Source organism: Arvicola amphibius, chromosome 6 (assembly GCF_903992535.2).
Source record: "Arvicola amphibius chromosome 6, mArvAmp1.2, whole genome shotgun sequence".
Lineage (NCBI taxonomy): Eukaryota > Metazoa > Chordata > Mammalia > Rodentia > Cricetidae > Arvicola > Arvicola amphibius.
The window spans coordinates 23,191,288-23,211,340 of record NC_052052.2 but is presented as its reverse complement, the minus strand read 5'-3'; the positions used below and the strand labels follow the sequence as shown (position 1 = coordinate 23,211,340).

General features: G+C 40.6%; 1 protein-coding gene across 10 annotated transcripts in view; it reads right to left on the bottom strand.

Annotated features, from left to right (window-relative positions):
- Positions 1–19,886, bottom strand: part of LOC119817718 (S100P binding protein) — a 36,949-nt gene extending 17,063 nt beyond the window's left edge. The window contains exons 1-8 of one of the 10 annotated variants that reach the window (XM_038335108.1): positions 19,762–19,882; positions 18,802–18,963; positions 12,228–12,344; positions 10,872–11,192; positions 10,630–10,763; positions 10,393–10,503; positions 9,890–9,972; positions 8,225–8,316 (exon numbers count right to left, since the gene is read on the bottom strand). In XM_038335108.1, the coding sequence (XP_038191036.1) occupies positions 8,225–8,316; positions 9,890–9,972; positions 10,393–10,503; positions 10,630–10,763; positions 10,872–11,190 (739 nt within the window). In that variant the 5' untranslated portion in view covers positions 11,191–11,192; positions 12,228–12,344; positions 18,802–18,963; positions 19,762–19,882. The other 9 variants (XR_005285934.1, XM_038335105.1, XM_038335104.1 and 6 more) reach the window with 9 other exon arrangements.
- Positions 19,887–20,053: the final 167 nt, after the last annotated feature.

Here is a 20,053-nt window from a genome sequence, read left to right as displayed (position 1 = left end):
TTTAACCCCAGCACTCAGGAGGGATAACCAGGCAGGTCTCTATGAGTTCCAGGATAGCCAGGACTACACAGAGAAACCTGTCTCAAAAAACAAAAATAAATAATCAATGAACATAAAAGTTTAACCTTATTAATTGAAACATTAGGTTTATCTATCATTATCAATGACAATAAAAAATTTCAGTTTCTGATCAGGACAATTGGTAACATATAACAAGAGTTTTTAAAATGTTTATATATACTTTACCTAGTAATTCCACTTCTAGGCATTCATCCTATAGAAATAAGAGTTGTACATAAACATTTATTGACTGAATGTTAACTACAACATTATTAATGAAAATACATATAACCTAATATTCCAAGACAGAATACTTTGTAATTAATACAGAATTTATTCTGATATTTGAGACAGGATTTCATGAAACACAGGCTGCCCTCAAACACTATTTTTTAAAAACTATGTTTTTAATGGGGAAAGAGTGGCACTCAAACACAAAGTAAAGCTTTTTTTCTTCCACCATGTGGATTCTGCAAATCAAACTCAAGTCATCAAGTTTGGCTGACTGACACAGACTTTTCTCACTGGGCCTCTTCACTGGCTCAGTGTTACCGCTTTATTTGGAGACAGGATCTCTCATTCTGTTGTCCAGGCTCCTAAATGCTGGGATTACAGGTATGTGCCACCACCTGCTCTTGACTATATATTTTTATTTATTTACTTACTCATTTTTTATTTTACTTAAAGACTTATTTTTATTTTATGTCTGTTTGCCTACAGTGGTTCTCAACCCATGGGTTGTGATCCTTTCATAGATCCTAAGATCACTAGGAAACACAGATATTTACATTATGATTCATAACAGTAGGAAAATTAGTTATGAATTAGCAACAAAAATGTACTAAAGGGTCACAGCATTAGGAAGTTTGAGAACCACTGGTCTACATATATGTACACTAGATGCATGCCTGGTGCTAGCAAAAGCCAGTAGGCGGCACTGGATCCCTGAACTGAAGTTACAAAGATTGTGAGCTGCCAAGTGGGTACTGGGCATTAAACCTGGTCTTCAACAAAATAAGTACACTTAATAACTGAGCCATCTCTTAAGATGTTTGTTTGTTTTGGTATTTTGAGACAGAAGGTTTCTCTGTATAGCTCTGGCTGTCCTAGAAATCACTCTGTAAACCAGGCTGGCCTCAAACTGAAAGATCCGCCTGCCTCTGCCTCCCAAGTGCTGGGATTAAAGGTGTGCACTGTCACTGCCTGGCAAGACCCTTGTGTTTAAATTACTGGATGTGTGACATGTGTAGGTGCATGACCTGTGGCACATCAGTGGAGGTCAGAAGACTCTGATGGAGTCAGTTATCTCCTTCTACTTTGACACGACTCTGGGGATTAGACTAAGACCACCATGATAATGCAGCAAGCACCTTTACTTACTGAGCTATCTAACTGGCCCTTGGCTAAAAAGATTAATGTGTAAATCAGACATGGTGATGCACCCATGTAATTCCAGCACAAAGGAGGATTATAAACTGGAAGATTAAGGACAAGCTGGGCCATACAGCAATATCTTGCCTCAAAAAAAATTAATATAGAATAACTAACATGGAAGAGTCCTTAAATAAATTGAGTACAGCTGGATAGTGGTCATGCACACCTTTAATCCCAGCACTTGGGAGCTTGGGAGGCAGAGGCAGGTGGATCTCTCAGTTTGAGGCCAGCCTGGTCTACAGAGTTGAGTTCCAGGACAGTAAGGACTAAAAAAAAAAAAGTCCACAAAAAAGGGGGAAAAAAGCAATTTACAAATTAAGGTGGTCCCTTCATAGGCTCTACTTTATAGGAAAATACAATATCCAAATGTTAATTCTGATATTTCTAGGTGGCAGAGTGGATCGAGAGGTTGAAAGAACTGCTGAGTTCAAGGACATCTAGGATGCACTATAAAACCGTATCCCAAGCCGGGCGGTGGTGGCACACGCCTTTAATCCCAGCACTCGGGAGGCAGAGGCAGGCGGATCTCTGAGTTTGAGGCCAGCCTGGTCTACAAGAGCTAGTTCCAGGACAGGCTCTAGAAACTACAGGGAAACCCTGTCTCGAAAAACCAAAAAAAAAACAAAAAAAACAAAAAAACAAAAAAACAAAAACCGTATCCCAGAAAAGAAAAAAACAAAAAGGGAAAGATGAAGACTATATCAGTACTGTCCTCATTTGTAATATGGAATACAAAATTCTCAAAACTTCAGTGACTAGGTATGGTGGTTTGAATGAGACTGGTCCCTACAGATCTGTATGTTTGAATGCTTGACCTTCAGCCAGAGATAACCAGTAAGACCTTTGTCTAAAAAGTTCAAATTCATCCTCGGCTACAAAGTGGTAAGAGGCCAGCCTGGCATAGATGAAACTCCATCTCAAAGAATCTCCAAAAAGCCTAAGATGGTGCGTATGTACACTGTGAATACTGTATAGGGAAAGAACATAAAAACGTAGTACTAGGCTAGGGAGATGGCTCACTGGGTAAAGTGATTGGTGTACAAACACAAGGACCTGAATTTGGATCGCTAATACCCATGTAAAAAGAGCTGAGAAAGACAGCAAATGTCTGTAACTCCAGCATTGGCAAGACAGAAAAGTGGATCCCAAGGTTTTCCTGGCCAGCCAGTCTAAGTAAAATGGCAGTCAGCTCCATGTTCAGTGAAAGAGCCTGTCTTGAAAAGTAAGGTGCAGAATGAAAAGGAAGACATCAGATCATGAATTCCTGGGCTCCATATGCATATGTATGCGTGCACATGTGCGTGCGTGCACGTTCGCGTTCACACACACACACACACAAATACAGGAAAAAACTAAGAACTGGTGAAATGGTTCGGTGGGTAAAGGCACTTACTTAATCGTCATTTATATAACAATTTATATATCTATATACAAATCCAGTTTACTTGAATTCAAAGCCCTGGAACCCACATTAAGGTGAAAGGAAAGAACTGACTCAAAAAAGCTGCCATTTGCCCAACATATGTATATAAACCCACATATCATGAACACCCACACAACAGTAATGAATACAATTTAAAAGCAATAACAACAAACTTTAATACCATACTGGATTACTGAAAGAAAGACAGAAATATCAGAGACCCAAGAAATTTTTAGAATAACTATATGGGAAAATATTATTAGATGTCAAAAAAGAATTTCCTAAAAGTCAGTTTTTAAAAATCTCATTACAGAATTTTTTCAGTATATACAAAAGTTAAACAGGGGGTGGGGAATAACTTATATACTCCTGTGTACTCAGTGTACAGTGGGAAATTTAGAAGAGTCACTGATTCTGGTTTAAACATCAGAATGAAGTCATTGTTTTTAGGTGTACTTAGGCTTTGAAAAAAATCACTGTGAGCTAGGCTGTGGTGGCGCACACCTTTAATCCCAGCACTCGGGAGGCAGAGGCAGGCGGATCTCTGAGTTTGAGACCAGCCTGGTCTACAAGAGCTAGTTCCAGGACAGGCTCCAAAGCTACAGAGAAACCCTGTCTCGAAAAACCAAAATTATAAATTTTGCTCTTCCAGTTCATTTACCATGAAAATTAAGCATTCATTTAAGCATTAATTAGATGATCAGGAAAAAAGAACATCGTCCATATATGAATACTAATACCTCCAGCAATTTAAACAGTGTTGGCTTAGTACTTTATGCCATGGCTGTGATTGTTTCTGCACTAGAAGTAGGGATTAATTGTTTCCTCTCATGAAGGGACCGCTGACACCAAGCTACTTCTGATACAAGGGGGGAAAAACATTTCTCATAAAGGAACTTTTAATATTGAGTTATTCAGACTACGAGGAAAAAACAAAAAACATTTAAACAAAAACCAAACAAGAAAATTCTAACTTCTGGGCCAGCTGTGCTAGCTCATGCTGCAGCAGTAGAGCCCCACCCATCACTCCTTGGAACTCAGATGTTGCCTCCTACACTGGTGGGGCCCTAGTCAGAAAGGGTTGACAGGCAGCTAGCAGCCAGAGAGCTCTGAGTTTCCTTTGAATCTTACAGAATAATTCTATTCTGAGTAGTCCAGTTATTTAAAATCTGTCTTACATAGGGTAAATGCATTTCCATATGCCACTGCTTCCTTTTTTTTTTCTTCAAGACAGGGTTCCTCTGAAGCTTTGGAGCCTGTCCTCGAACTAGCTCTTATAGACCAGGCCAGACTTGAACTCACAGAGATCCGCCTGCTTCTACCTCCCAAGTGCTGGGATTAAAGGCCTGCACCACCACCACCTGGCTGCCACTGCTTCCTTAAACTGCCCCAAATCTGTCATTTTTGCAGGTCTCCAATCAATCTGAACATAACCCAAAGGATATTGATTATTTGCAGGCACTTGCTGCAGAGTAACTGGAAACACCTGAGGTGGTATATTTATGACCTTAGGCAACTATTATTCCTCAATGCCTTCATAAGGAGGTGCCATAAGTCCTTTATTAAACATTTCCTTTTCTCTTCCTTTATTATTTTGTCTCTGGAGCTATTCTATTTGTATCTGTAAGTTTTGCAATTGTGCAGTCAAGTCTCTTTTGCCTAAGCCTGTCTCATCTGGAGGAGGAAGAAATTGTTCTCCATTATCCCGGCTCTCCTCACTTCCTCTGAAAAAACATTCTCCTCTGCTGACTGACAGTTCCTAACCAGAATGTCCTCCTTACTTGTATTTCTACGTCTGACCCAGCCTTTTCTGACTTTTCATCCTGTAGCGGCTCTAAAACATTGGGAATTAAGTTACAGAAAGACCAAGTCTTTAATGGTATAGCCTCCTCTCTCTAAGCTCGCAACATGAGGAGTTGCCAGAAGAAAGCCAGGTCACCTGTTTTTCATTCACTTTCACTCCATTTCCTTGCAGTAAACAGTTAACAATTGCACGTGCTGCTGCTCCTGAGGTGGGGAATCCCCCAAGTCCCTGCCAAAATCCTGGAATCCAGCCAGGTGCTGATGGTGCATGCCTTTAATTCCAGCACCCGGGAGGCAGAGGCAGGCAGAGCTCTGTGAGTTCGAGGCCAGCCTGGTCTACAAGAGCTAGTTCCAGGACAACAGGCTCCAAAGCTACAGAGAAACCCTGTCTCTAAGAAAAAAAAAAAAAAGAATACAGACCCCCCCTTTTCTTTGAGCCCCACATTTGGTCATCAATGCTGGAAAACTGAGTCACACAAGACGACTAAAGAGATATTCCAGGATGCAATGAAACCTTGAAAGCTTTCTCGGGGTTCAATCCCTTGAGGCTGTCCCCGTTCCTTCAAGGCTTCATTACATCCTTGACTGGTTTTTTCTTCAGTTCTCCTGTGTGACTCAGTTTACCAGCAACTCAGCTTCATTGATCAGTTTTGTCAAAGCTATTTTATTTTACAAAGTTTTTGTTTTATATCATTTGTTGAGACTTAAAATATATCACACTTGGAGCTGGAGAGATGGCTCAGAGGTTAAGAGCATTGCCTGCTCTTCCAAAGGTCCTGAGTTCAATTCCCAGCAACCACATGGTGGCTCACAACCATCTGTAATGGGGTCTGGTGCCCTCTTCTGGCCTGTGGCATACACACAGACAGAATACTGTATACATAATAAATAAATAAATAAATATTAAAAAAATATATATATCACACTATTTTACCTATAAAAACACTGCTATGAGCGTGGCACACACCTTTAATCCCAGCAGTCAGGAGGTGGAAGCTGGAGGATCTGAGTTTGAGCCTAGCCTAGTCTACATAGTAAATTCCAGGACAGCCAGAACTACATAGAAAGATCTTGTCTCTTAAAAATAAACAAATAAATTAAGAATAAATAAAATAACAAAAAGGATGAATTTTCTTAAAGATTTTTTAGTTTTATTTTTTGTGTATAAGTGTTTGTCTGAATACATGTATGTGTACCAAATACAAGCTTAGTCCCAGCCGTGGCCAGAAGAGGGCATCAGGTACCTTGGAATTGGAGATTTTTTTGATTAGTTTTTCTATACATTAGTTTGTAAATTGTCATGTGGACTCTAGGAAACAAATCTGGGGCCTCTGCAAAAGCCATCACCCCAGTCCTAAACTTGTCAAACAGTCCTAATTGTATTTAAAGTAAACTCTATTAGCTAAAACTGTATTAGCTTGAGCTAAATACCATCCTATACATTACACTTGTATTTGCACAGGTAATTTTGTTTCACACAAGCTAAACTACATTATTCTCACTTTGCAAACAGGTTCTTAGTGGCTCAAGGTTCCATCTAGTCAATAGTAGTGCTAGGATATAACCCAGAATATCATGCCAGTGGGATGGCTCATCAGGTAAAGGCGCTTGCCGCTATGTCTAATGACCTGAGGTCAATATTTGGGACCCACATGGTAGAGAAAACTGACTCCTACAAGTTGTCCTTCACACACGCATTGTGGCTGCACACCCCCACCTACATGCACACATATGTACAAAAGAGATAAAATGTAATAAAAATTAAATAAAAATAAGCCTAGACTTTTGTTTTTTCGGCCACTGAAGTGTTGCTTTCCCATTGCATCTCTAGCTAGTCTTTGCAAACAGGGCATAAATTGTAATTTCTAAGAGGGACTGCTGCATGAGAAAGATGCTAAAATGTAAGCAACTGCACACACCTCAAATGAAAAAGGAAACTATAACTAGATTACCAGTGCCAATTCCTAGGTCATAAAAGAAGGAGAAAAATAACAACTAGGGTTTGTTTGTTTGTTTGTTTGTTTTTTAACAAGCTTGAAGATGCACAAATTTCTTTAAGGCCTGCCCTCCAACGATATGGGTAGGAAAATATCTTTATTTCCAACAGACCTAAAAGTTCCAACAAAAAGATTCCACAAGCAGAGAACTAAGAAATGAACCAGTGATATCAAATTGCTTTATAAAATCTTGAGTAAGAAAAGAAAGGAACTTATTTTTAAGGATTTCTCCTGACGATGTCAGCATCGTCATGTGTACCTTTCATGTGTAGCCTTAAAAACAGAAACTACAGTTAGGATTAGGGTTAGGGGTTAGGGTTAGGGAAAAAAAAAGAAAAAAAAAAAAACAGAAACTACTAATCAAGGTCTTTTCAAGAGAAAGGAGACTCCTTTCTGCAGAACATCCTCCAAATCTTTCACAGAACAGATCTGGAGTCCAATGATAGCTTATGCCTTTTCTATGGAACACACACCTAGAACATCTTTCTCAATCATCTCCATTCTTCCCAAACATAAATCCCTCCTCGTTTCTACATTACTTTAAGTGTATTTCTTTAGAAAACTAATCATTTCATTAGTGCAATGATCTTCTCTAGTCTAAGAATTCCCAGCAGGTCAAGCAAGACCCACTGCTACTCTTCCTAATCTTCAAACTTAATATGCAGAAGTATTCCACAAAAGTTTGCTGAACAAGGAAAGAAGCTAAACATTTCAAAAAACAGAGTGACCTTTATGGGAAAAATTCTTTTATTAGTATAAAGCCTCTTAACATCCCATGCCTTCAATTCTGCTCCTTTCTCTTTAGGAATTTCCCATTAGCCCTAGGTCAAACTGAAAAAAAAAAACAGTATAGTATCCTGAGGGCTGGAGAAAGAATTTCTCCACTTTGGCTTGCAACAGCTTCAAATGAAGTATCTGGAGATTATCCTGTAGGATCTAGGAAATAGTTCAGAATTATTTCAAGAGCTTGTACTGAAAAACTATGACACAGGTTGAGGCTTTAAATGCTCAGGTAACAGGGAAAAAAAATAATTCCACATTTTAAAGTCACAAAACTAGATGGGCGGCGGAGGCACATGCCTTTAATCCCAGCCCTCAGAAGGCAGAGGCAGGCGTATCTCTGAGTTTGAGGCCAGCACGATCTACAAGAGCTAGTTTCCAGGACAGGCTCCAAAACTATGGAGAAATCCTGTCTCAAAAAACCAAAAGAAAAAAGAAAAGTCCCCAAACAATAATCAGTAAAGAACATCACTTCATCTACTTCTACTAGTTAACAGAGAAAATAATAACAACCTCCAGTTTAAAAAAGCATTAAGATCTGGGTTATAGCCGTCAACTATAGGGGAGAAACTTGTTGGCCAAACCACTTTGCACAATTATTTGCTTAAACAATCCTTAGAAGTAAATTCTGGGATAAAGAATATTTCTTCTTCATAATTTAAGAAAATTCAAAACATTCATGGAAAGAAAATACATGTTTTATAAGCCATTCATTGGTTACTATTACCTTGGTTGGCTTCCCCTGGGTCTTCTATATGAGCAATGACTTTGCTGAGATAAATGTCCTTCTTTTTTTCTAGATCTGACTGTGAAACCATCCTTGAAAAAAAGCAAACCAGGTGGAAAAGTAGTCCATTAGAGCCATGAGCAGTGCTTTGTAAAAATGTCACAAACTGATGGTAGTCAACCAACTTCCAGAGGCAATGTTAGTCAGTACAAAAGTGAAATCAAGTATAGAATTTAGAAGTAAAGGAGGAAAAGAAATGTAATTCCTGATAACAAAGACTATCAGAAGGTAAAAATAAAGTAGCTCATAGAGAGAGAAAGCATTTGTTGAGTAATTCAAGTTTGGCCAACTTCATCGAGCCACACAGAAAACGTTGAAGGAGATTAAGGCAATCATGGTCCTAGCAAGAGCAATTTCTGGTCCTCGTTCATACTGGCAGCTCTGTTTGAAAAGAATCAGTAAATAAAAATATTGACACTGTAAATTTACTAGTGTTCCAAGTGGCTTGTTTTATGTGTTTTGGTATAATTTCACTCTTAAATTCACAAAGTGGGGCTGGAGAGATGGTTTAGCAGTTAACCATGCTGGCTGCTCTTCTAAAGAAATCTGTTCAATTCCTGCTACCCACAAAGCAGCTCACAACTGTAGCTCCAGTTCCAGAGGATCTGACACCCTCTTCTGGCTTCTTGTGGGCACTGTACACACATGGTATACAAATATACACATAGGTAAAACACCTATACACAGAAAATAAAAATAAAATCTTGCCAGGCAATGGTAGCACATGCCTTTAATTCCAGCACATGAAGGCAGAGACAGGCAGATCTAAGTGAGTTCGAGTCCAGCCTGATCAACAAAGCAAGTACCAGGACAGCCAAGAATGCTAAACAGAGAAACACTGTCTTGAAAAAACAAAAAACAAACCAAAAAAGACTGGAAAAAATTAACAAGAGTTTTCCTCAATGAAGTAGAAAAAGAAATAAAACAAAACCCATAAAACTAAAATTTAGTGGCAAATAATCTTATTTGTCATTTTAAAAATGTTTAAGGCAGAATAAATATGCCATGAATGTATAACAAAAAAATTTTTTTTCCTCAATTGTACTTTGAGTAAAGAAATTGGATTCAATCTATAAAGTAGCTTTTCCAGTACATTCAATGGAAAATGGCCATGTACAGATGCTGCCATCTCCTGGTAACAAAAAAGTAAACTAAAAAGATGCCTCAAATTTGCAACCCTAATATTTGCCTCCAGTTGTATGCAAGAAAAGAGAAATAAGACTAAACTGTTTAATAAATAATTTTAACCTTTTTTGGTTAATATTCTGACTTCTCATCAAATATGTGATCAGGCCTCTTTATACATGAAAGAAATTTTGTATTTATATAATGTTTTACTAGCATGCCTTTTTTAGTTTCAAAATAATCTTGGGAGGTTATAGAAGGGCATCATTAGTTTCATTCTGACACAGAAACTAAACTGGTGAGGGATTATTTGATTTGCTCAAGATAACACAAATAGGTAGCTTCAGAATTTCAAGTATGCTTATTCTTCCTGCAGGATTTCCTGCCCACCTCCCACCCCCATACTGAGAACACACTGGGAAAGGAAGAAAGAAATGAAAGAGAACCACCAGAAACTCGAGTGGTTCTATGTCACACTACCTGGTTCTGGTCTGCAGGACAGGAATGACTTTGCCCAGTCTTCTCTCCACTTTCACCTCCCCGGGGTCCTTGTCAGGGGCATGCTGATTTGTTGTTGTTTCCAGAGCAGAAGGAAGGAAAACAATAGGAAAGATGGTTACCAGTTATAAGCAATTTTATAATTTCAGCTGTATCAGATAGCTGAAAACATCATTATGAGAATATATTTTTTTAATTGTTTTGTTCTTTAAGACAGGGTTTCTCTGTGTAGCTCTGGCTTACTACATTCGCTCTTGTAGACCAGGTTGGCCTCGAACTCACAGAGATGAGCCTACCTCTGTCTACCAAGTGCTGGGATTAAAGGAGAGCACCACCACCACCCAGGAAAATTCTTTCCTTTTTTTGGTACTAGGGATTGACGCTAGCACATGCTAGTCAATACTCTACTGGGGAATTAAGTACATAGGAACTCTTTCTGAGTGAAAACAATTTCATGTCTACTGTATTGAGAAAAATGTACTTACTCGGTTCGATGAACTGGACACAACTGGATTTCTCACTTCACACCCTGATTTATGTGATCCACTATTTTTCCAGGATGATCCCCTGTTAGGTACCTCTGAATGGTTGGAGATCTGAGAGAACACAGGGGTAGGTTTCTTACTTTCAGATATATTTTTATCAGAAGCAGTTTGTTCGATGTTATTGTTTGAAGGAGAAGAAAGCAGGAGCCCATCCCAAGCAGAGTTACTAGGACTGACCCCTTCAGGTTCAGTGCAACGTTTACTCTCATTAGGATGAAGGTCATCTTCTCTCGTCTGTTCCCCAAGGGAGGCAGGTTTTTCCGTATCTTTGAAGGAATCGATCTTGTTCTTATCAAGCACAGGATCACAAACTGTTGGATTAAATGGTGCAACAACAGTTACTTTTATAAGATTCTTTTCAAGAACAAAGTGTCTGTTCAATGATTTACTAGGAGTTGGTCCATGACCAATTGATGTACTTAATTGAGGTAGTTTGAAGAAGCCAGGGGTCACAGCTGCTGGTCCCAAGCTGCGCAAAGATTTTCCTTGAGGAGTACCAGGCAGGGTCTGACGCCGTCTGTCTCTGCACTCATCATGCCCACCGTCATCCTTCAACAGCATCTCGATCTCTTCCTCTGTGAAACTGAAATGGCCATCGTCTTCTTCTCCATCGGAAAACTCCAACAAGGAGTCATCCAAGTCATCTTCATCGAAGGAACCCCAAGGACATGAGGCACTTGCTTCAGGCAAAAAAGAGGTGCCAGAAGACTGTTCAGAGGGCAATAGTGAGCACGTCATATCTGAAAAAATACGAGGTTTGCTAAACAACAACAAGAAATAACTTAAACTCCAACCTACTAAATATACAGAGGAAGCATTCTAGTATCTCAAATCCTGTGCTTGCATTGTGATTTGTAACTTGAGAAATAATTAAGATATTATCCTTACCAGCATTATGGAAATAAAAAGTTTGAATAAGATAATTATGACAAAATTAAGATGAATGATAATCAAGGTTAGTGAGACTGTAGAGACAAGCACTCACTACTAGTAAGAGCATAAATTAATATAATATTTTGCAAAGAGTAACTTGGCAATACCATCTAATCTAGCAATCTTACTTCTGGAAATTTATCATATAAAACTATGTACTACAAACATACATAAAAACACACACGGATGGTCAAAGCAGTATTATTCAAAGTAGTCAAATATTAGAGGCAATCTAAATGTCCACCTCTAAGACAAATGTTGAATAAAATCATTCATGTCAAAAACATTCAACTATTTAAAAGCACATTAAAGTAGCTTTATATGTACTACCATGGGATGACTATAATATATAAGCAATTTACATGTTTTTAAAAATGTTCAGATACCAAGTTTATACTTTTAAAAAAGAAAACACATATTACTTTCCTGTTTTGGTGGCTAAACCTGGAGCCTCACACATGTAATTCAAAACCTCTACACTGAATTACATCCTAGACTATTTTTACTTTTTAATTTTAGATAGGGTACTACTAAGATGCTCAGACTGGACCTAACTTGCTCTGTAGCAAAACCAAACTTTGAATTTGTAATCCTCCTACCTCAGCCTCCATAGAAGCTGGGATTCCAGGCCTGTGATCCAACTGAAACATACTATTTTTTTTTTAAATAAATAAAAAAAATTAGGAGGAAAGGGAGGGAAATAGATAAATGTTGCCGGGTATAGCGGTACATGCCTTTAATCCCAGCACTCAGGAGGTAAAAGCAGGGGAATGTTACAGGACAGACAGAACTATACAGTGAGACCCTGCTTCAAAAAACAAAAATTAAAATGTCTTCCATACTTGTGTGGAGCTGCTGGAGCAATCTCTGCCTCTGCCACGAGACCAAATGGAAAAAGGTTTCAACTCCTGCTGCTGTTCCTTTCAGGAGACTTGTCAAAGTGATTGACTCCCACCTTCCTGCAGGCACAAAGAAAATTAAAGGATCTTCTCATCACTTTCAACTCTGCTAATTACAAAGTCAACTGCATTATGCTTCAAGGTGTTCCATCTATTAATTTTGATCTTGATTTTTTTTTAAATACCAGCAAGTTGGATTATTTTCAGTAAAGAACACCAAAGAGAAATCTTTAGAAGAAAAAATTATGCAACTAAGCACTGGTTTAGTTCCTCCCAACAACTGTCACTTTCTTAAGATTATTGTCTGCTTTAGTGGGGTAAATAAGACCTGGGAGTCCTCAACCCTAAGACCTGGCACTGTCACTAACAAGCCCAATCCATTTGTCGCTAAGCCATTTGGTTTCTTTCCTTGTAAAATAGAAAAGCGTTAGAGAAAGAGGACTAGGGCACGTCAAAGAGTCTACCAAATTCTAAAAATTATGACCATACCAAAAACCAATCAACCCCTTTCCCATTTTTAATATATATAAAATACAAAGAAAAAGCCAACAAAGATATAAACACAAATATTAACTATTACAGGGTCAAGCATCAACATCGTTCTATTCTTTTTCTTCTTGGATGTTTACTTGTATAAATAAAACGTAATGTGGAGGTAAGGGATATGGCTGAGTAGTTTAGTGCTTGCTTAGTATACATAAGGGAGCTGGGATTACAGACACACACCTTCACACCTACTTATGTGATACAGGGGATCCAGTAGAAGGCTTTGCTCATGCTAGGCACGTGCTTGTTTTCTGAGAGTCTCATACAGCTCAGGCTGGCATCCAAATCACTATGTAGTAGAGGATGATGGCCTTGAACTGATCCTCCTCCCTCCACCTCCCAAGTGCTAGAATTAAAGAAATTACCTCTACACTGGTTTCCTTTACAGCTTTTTTGTTTTGTTTTGATTTTCAAGACAGGGTTTCTCTGCAGCTTTGGAGCCTGTCCTGGAACTAGCTCTTGTAGACCAGGCTGGCCTCAAACTCACAGAGATCCTCCTGCCTCTGCCTCCCGAGTGCTGGGATTAAAGGCGTGCACCACCGCCCTTTCTAAACTGTAAAGTTTCCTTCACTTTACTACACTCCATATCCTTGGCTTTCAGCTTTAATTCATATATTCCTTCAGTAATAATTTCCCAAGCTACATAGTATGTCTCCATGATTTTTTTAAAGATTTATTTATTACATATACAATGTTTTGCCTACATGCCAAAAGATGGCACCAGATCTCATTAAAGATGGTTGTGACCATGTGGTCACTGGGAACTGAATTCAGGACCTCTGGAAGAGCAGTCAGTGCTCTTAACTTCTGAGCCATCTTTCCAGCCCATCTCTATGATTTTTTTTAAAAAAGATATAATTCCCAAATTCCCAGAACATATAAGTCTTAAGGTTTTTGGTTGTTGTTGTTTGTTTGTTTTTTGAAACAAGAGTTTCTCAGAACAGCCGTGGCTGTTCTAGAACTTGATCTGTTGACCAGGCTGTCCTCAGAATCAGAGATCCACCAGGTTCTACCTCCCAAATACTGGGATTAAAGGTGTGCACCATCATGCCTGGCAACATATAATAATGTTAGCAAGGAAACACCAGAAAATAAGTTCTAATATGAGATAATATAAAATGGTATAGACAATAAAGCACTAAAGAAAAAAGAGGAGAAAATATAGCATTTTATAATTAGAGGGGATCTAGTTAACTCAGAGTGGTGGGCCATGCATGGTAGTACATGCCTTTAATCCCAGCACTAAGGAGAAATGGGCAAACTCTGAGTTCTAGGTTGGCCTGGTCTTTATACAGATTCAGCCAAAGCTACAGAATCTCAAAACATCCTGCAAAGAAATAAAGAAAGAAAGAAAGAAAGAAAGAAAGAAAGAAAGAAAGAAAGAAAGAAAGAAAGGTAGGTAAGTAAAAAATAAAATAAAAAGTGTGATTAGGGCAAAAAGAAAAAGTGTATTTTTGGTCTAGTGACTAAGTTATTTTCTAGATTAAAATCATCTTTTTTGACAGCAGTAACAGTGCTTACTTTTAGAAAGCTGAAAGTACTATTAAATTTAAGAAACCTTGTGCCTCGGGTGGTGGTGGTTCATATCGTTAATCCCAACGCATGGGAGGCAGAGATAGGTAGATCTGAGTTTGAGGCCAGCGTGGACCACCAAGTGAGTTCCAGGACAGCCATGGCTGTTACACAAAGAAATTCTGTCTCAAAAATCCAAACAGAAAGGAAAGAGAAGAAGAAAACTTGTGCCAGCTGTAGCAGAGCACACTATAATCCCCCTACTTGGAAACCAGAATGGGCTACAGCAAGGATCATTACTACCACCCCCCCCAAAAAAAACCAACAATTTCAGATTATTAAACATAAATATCAAGGTACTGAGCTCAAGCAACTTTTTTGTTTTTTTTTTCGAGAAAGGGTTTCTTTGTGTAACCCTAGCTGTTCTGGAACTTGCTCTATAACCAGGCTGGCCTTTAATTCACAGAGATCCACCTCCCAAGGGCTGTGATTAAAGGTGTGCACCATTACCAACTATTTTACAACTGCATTTCTTAGAAACCCTTCCTGGGTCACTGCCCCCTCATCCCAATCACTCCAAAAAATACAGTTCAAGCACTTGTGTGGCCAAATGCACTGTTCAATAAGTTTTCATAGTGAAAGATGGGAGAAATAAAGTAACTTAAGTTCACTAGAAAATAATGCCAGGACAAGAATCCAAACTAAAGACTAATTCCAAAGGCAATCTTTTCCTAACTTCTGTGACAGACTTGCCTCCAGGGTCATTTAGCAAATGGGAAAATTAGAATTCAAACATTGGCTTCTAAATTTAGTATGCTTGCTAATAAACTATGGAATATGTAGATATTGAAGGCAGATTTTTATTACTTGGAAAAATAATTTAGGATACCTTAAAATGCATCAGAAGCTACTCTTGACCTCACAGATGTTGGCCATCATCCAAAGACACAAAACTGGCTCTTTTGAGCTTCTTTCATAATGTCCCAAAAGGCAAAAGCATCCAAAACAACATCATAAACATACAGAAAGACAGAAATAAATTTTAGCTCACACAATCATTTTCTTTGCAAATTTCCTGAGTTTCAAAAATTCTTTTTATTATAATTTAAAACAAGTAAGTAGTTGTTTGGTGGTGCGTGCCTTTAATCCCAGCACTTGGGAAGCAGAGGCAGGTGGATCTCTGTGAGTTCAAGGCCAGCCTGGTCTGCAGAGCTAGTTCCAGGACAAGCTCCAAAGCTACAGAAAAACCCTGTCTTAAAAAACCAAAAAAGACAAAACAACAACAAAACCTTGTAACATAATGAACCTCCACAGTCACCACTCAGCCGCCTGAACTACAACCTACTGCCAACCTCTAACTCCATTCATTTCTTTCCTTCACTGGATTATTCTGAAACCAAGCTCAGGCTCTACATCATTAGCTCAATGCTAAAAGCACTGGCTGCTCTTCTAAAGGACCTGGGTACCATTTCCCAGCACCCACATGGAGGCTCACAACTGTCTGTAGCTCTGGTTCCAAGGGATCCCACAACCTCTTCTGATCTCTGCAGATACCACACATACATACATACAGGCAAAACATCTATACACACACACACACACACACACACACACAAAACAAAAACAAAAACAAAAAACTTTTAAACTCCTAAACTCCTGTTCAAATTTCTAATTATCTTATTCATAATCTTATTCATATTTTTCAGGCTCAAGGAAAAGCAAACACACTAGCATCTAAGTAAGGCCTACAAAAATGCAACAGACTGATGTCTTCTAAAGATTTCCCACCTTTTCCCCACCGCAATTATCTATTAAAAAAATTTCTATGGATACATATACACATCACGAAATTATAAAAATATTCACAAGAATAAATAACACCAAATTCAGGATAGCAAGAACCAGTAGTGGCAAGGAAATAAGAATGGCAGGAGACATAAATCAGTCTTGTTATTCTTTTGTTTTGTTTTTTGAGACAAGGTCTCATATAGCCCAGGCTATCCTGAAACTTGCCAAGGATGTGGCCAAGGATGACCTAAATTTCCTGATTCTCCTTCCTTTGCCTCCATTGAACTATGGGAACCATACCAAGTTTTTTTTTTGTTTGTTTTTTTTTGTTTTTTTTTTTTTGTTTTTGTTTTTTTTAAATCAGTAACAAGAAACTCATCAAATATGGAGATGGATAATAAACCTGGACAGTAAGTATAATTATTATGCTACCTTGCTTAATTTTTTATATATTTGAAATATGTAATAAACATTACTTTTAGAGTAGGGGACGGCTAGACAGCTCAGTGAGTAAAGGTACTTGCCCCATAGGACTGGTAATCTGAATCCAATCTCTAGTGCCCAGGTAAAGACAGACAGAAAGAACTGAATAGGTTTTTGGACCTCCACTCCCACATCATGCACAGAAACTCATACACCACACACTACATAAATTAATTAAAAAAAATGGAGCCAAGTGGTGGTAGCTCATGCCTTTAATCCCAGCACTTAGAAGGTAGAGGCAGGCAGATTTGAGTTCTGAGTTCAAGGCCAGCCTGGTCTATGGCAAGTTCCAAGACAGTCAGGTATATAGAGAAACACTGTATTGAAAAGTAAAAAACAAAACAAAACAAAAAAATTTGGTTTTGGCCTTTTTGAGACAGGGTCTCAACCTGTGTATCACTGGTTGGCTTGGTACTATGTAGACAAAGCTAGTCTTAAAATTCTATGTGGGGCCGGGCGATGGTGGCGCACGCCTTTAATCCCAGCACTCGGGAGGCAGAGGCAGGCGGATCTCTGTGAGTTCGAGACCAGCCTGGTCTACAAGAGCTAGTTCCAGGACAGGCTCTAAAGCCACAGAGAAACCCTGTCTCGAAAAACCAAAAAAAAAAAAAAATTCTATGTGGGGATAGTAGAATACACTGTTAGTCCCATCACTCAAGAGGCAGAACAGATGGATCTTTGTGAGTTCAATGTCAGCCTGGTCTACACTGTTAGTTCCAGGCCAACCTGGGCAGCAGAGACCCTGTCTCAGAAAAACAAAACACAACACCAAAAGTTATTAAAGCCAGTGTGAAAAATACATCAAATACACCCCAAGTCTCAATATTTCTCCCTATAAAATAGGAAACTTCACAGCACATCAGTTTCACGGTTATTAACAAGAATTAAGAATTAGCACACTACAGATACAATTAAGTGGTGGCTACGGTTATTATCTCAACCCGCAACCTACATTTCACACCAAGAAGCTTAAGCAAAGAGGTGGTAGGGAAAAAGCTAAACTGGTAAGAAACTTCCCCTAGACCCATTGTAGAAATTATTCAGTATAATCTACTGAGTGAAAAATTTAGCCATTGTCACTAAACCAAACTGGATGGATAACTGAAACATCAGATAAATTCTCCAAATTAATGGCCCATGAAATATCTTGCATTAGAGGAACTGGGCTAAATTCCAAAGACCTCATTCATTTGAACTCTCAGAACTTCAATATAAATGAGCCCACTCATCTGTATTCCTAGCATTTAGGAGGGTGAGTTCAGGGCTACCTGAGGCCCCATTTCCAATTTCAAACCAGTATGGGCTACACATGTGAAAGGAGGGAGAAGACGGGGATTTTTGAGAGAAAGTCAATTTGAACTTTCAAGGGAGGAAAACCTTCAATAAAACTGAAGCTATAGCAAGGCATGGTGGCACACGCCTTTGACCTCAGCATCTGGGAGAGAGGCAGATGGACTTCTGAATTCCACCCCAGCCTTATCTACGCAAGCAAGCTCCAGGCTAGCCAGTGCATAATTAAGGCCCTGTCTCAAAATATTAAGAATAATAAACAACCAGAAGCTCTTAAGTTCCACAATCACTTCTCTCCCATCACCTGCACTTGGCACTTGCCTGGTAAATCCTTTAAATATGGTGGATTCTTTATTTTTAAGGGGAGAATATTTTCTTAGTCCCAAATTCTCTTAATTCTGCTCCCCATCTCTGCGTGACCCTATTCTGTCCTTCCACGTCTCTCACCTGTCCACCCCCTTCTCCACACGTTAGTGTACCGCCCCCTCTCTGTTCTCTAACCTCCTGGTTGCAACCTCAGAAACTGCTTCCCTATCTATTTTTATCTTACCTCAAAAAACCTACTGCCTTCGAGCACAAAGCCTCATTGTATTTAGGACAGTGAGACTCCCATGCCAGGTGTACACTACACATCCTCTTTCAAGACTCTTAAAACCAAAACCATTACCAAACTGGCTCTGATACGCAGGGTCAAAAGCAAGGATCATTTTGCGGAGGGGACTTCTCGCGGGCCTTTGAGTTCCAATCTCTCCAAAGCACAACACAAGTGAAGCACACAGCACACCAAAAAAAAAAAAAAAAAAAAAAAAAAAAAAAGCCTTATCACTGAAACGAAGCCAATTTTACAAACTAAAACAAAGTGAACTGGAATTATCAGAAAGGATTTTGCAACAACTACCTCCATGGAACAGCAAACGCTGTAAAACGCAAAGACGACCCGTTAGGAAATCTCTGCTTTAGGTAACAATTTCCGAGACTCCGGTGCCAAGAGTCCCACACCGGCTCCAGGCAGCAGGATTCTTCTACACTGAAGCAACAGGTCTCTTTTTATGAGAATGGTCTATTAAACGAAAAGAACAAAAATGAGGACAGCCAGGGAACTAGGTCCTCTCTTGGTGGCTCTCTTCCGGGCTCATCCTGAGATGTCTGGGGGCGTTCCCTAAGGCCCTGGAAGAAAACGAGCGAGGGTGGCCCAGGGATGCCTTCGCTAAGCTCCCGCTTGGCCTCCCCTGGAGGAGCACCGCCACCGCGCCCAGGGCCTTTGCACTTCCCTCCTCCCACTCGGGAGAGCGAGTACTCGCCTCCCTGCGGATAACGGGAGAAGCGCGGCTTTTCCCCGCGCCCCTCCCCCCCTCCCCCGGGGGCGACACAGGTCCCCGCCGGCACGGGCGGTGCACCCAACCTCCCGGGCACCGGCGTCGACAGCCACACCTCAGCAGGCTGAGGCCCGCGGTGGCCGGGAGTGGGTCGTCCTCCTCCCGCCCCGAGGCGCCGCGGGAAGCCCGCCATCCTCGCTCTCCCTAGCAACACCCACCGCGGCGCGAGCACTGGGGCGAGCTAGAGCCCTTCCTTCCCCCACGGGCAGGGCCGGAGACCTCGCTCGCGGCCCGAGGACCTGACAGCTCTTTCCCTCCTCGGGATGAGGGGCGTCACTAGCCCACGGAGGCGGAGGTGGGGGGCAGGGACAACCTCCCCGCCCGCCATCACCTCAGGAGCGAGAGCCAGCCCTTCCCTCAGCGAGGCGAGGACCTCCCTACTCCTCGCGGGGGAGAGACGATGTTCGCGGCCCCGTGGAGAAGCAACAGGCGACCCCGACCCGCCGCCCAGACGTAGAAAAGCCGTCCCTCCCGCTCTTCACCTCCGGAAGCCGGGCCAAAGCCTGGGCGAGCGGCTGCACCTCACTCCGCCCCCTGCGCCATTTTATCGCCCCCTTCTCGACCTCCCCCACCCCGAGGCAGCGAGGCCACCACAAGGGGGAGGGCGACCAAACAGTGATTGGCAGGAAACCGCCCCGCCCCCGAGAGGCTTGCGTCCCGGGCAGCCTTCCCAACCCCGCCTTCCGCACCGCCTACCCGGCCCGATGGCTCCGCCTCTTCCTGTTTCATCGATCCGTTCGACTCTCTGCTGCTTCTCACTCCGGGCTATTCCTG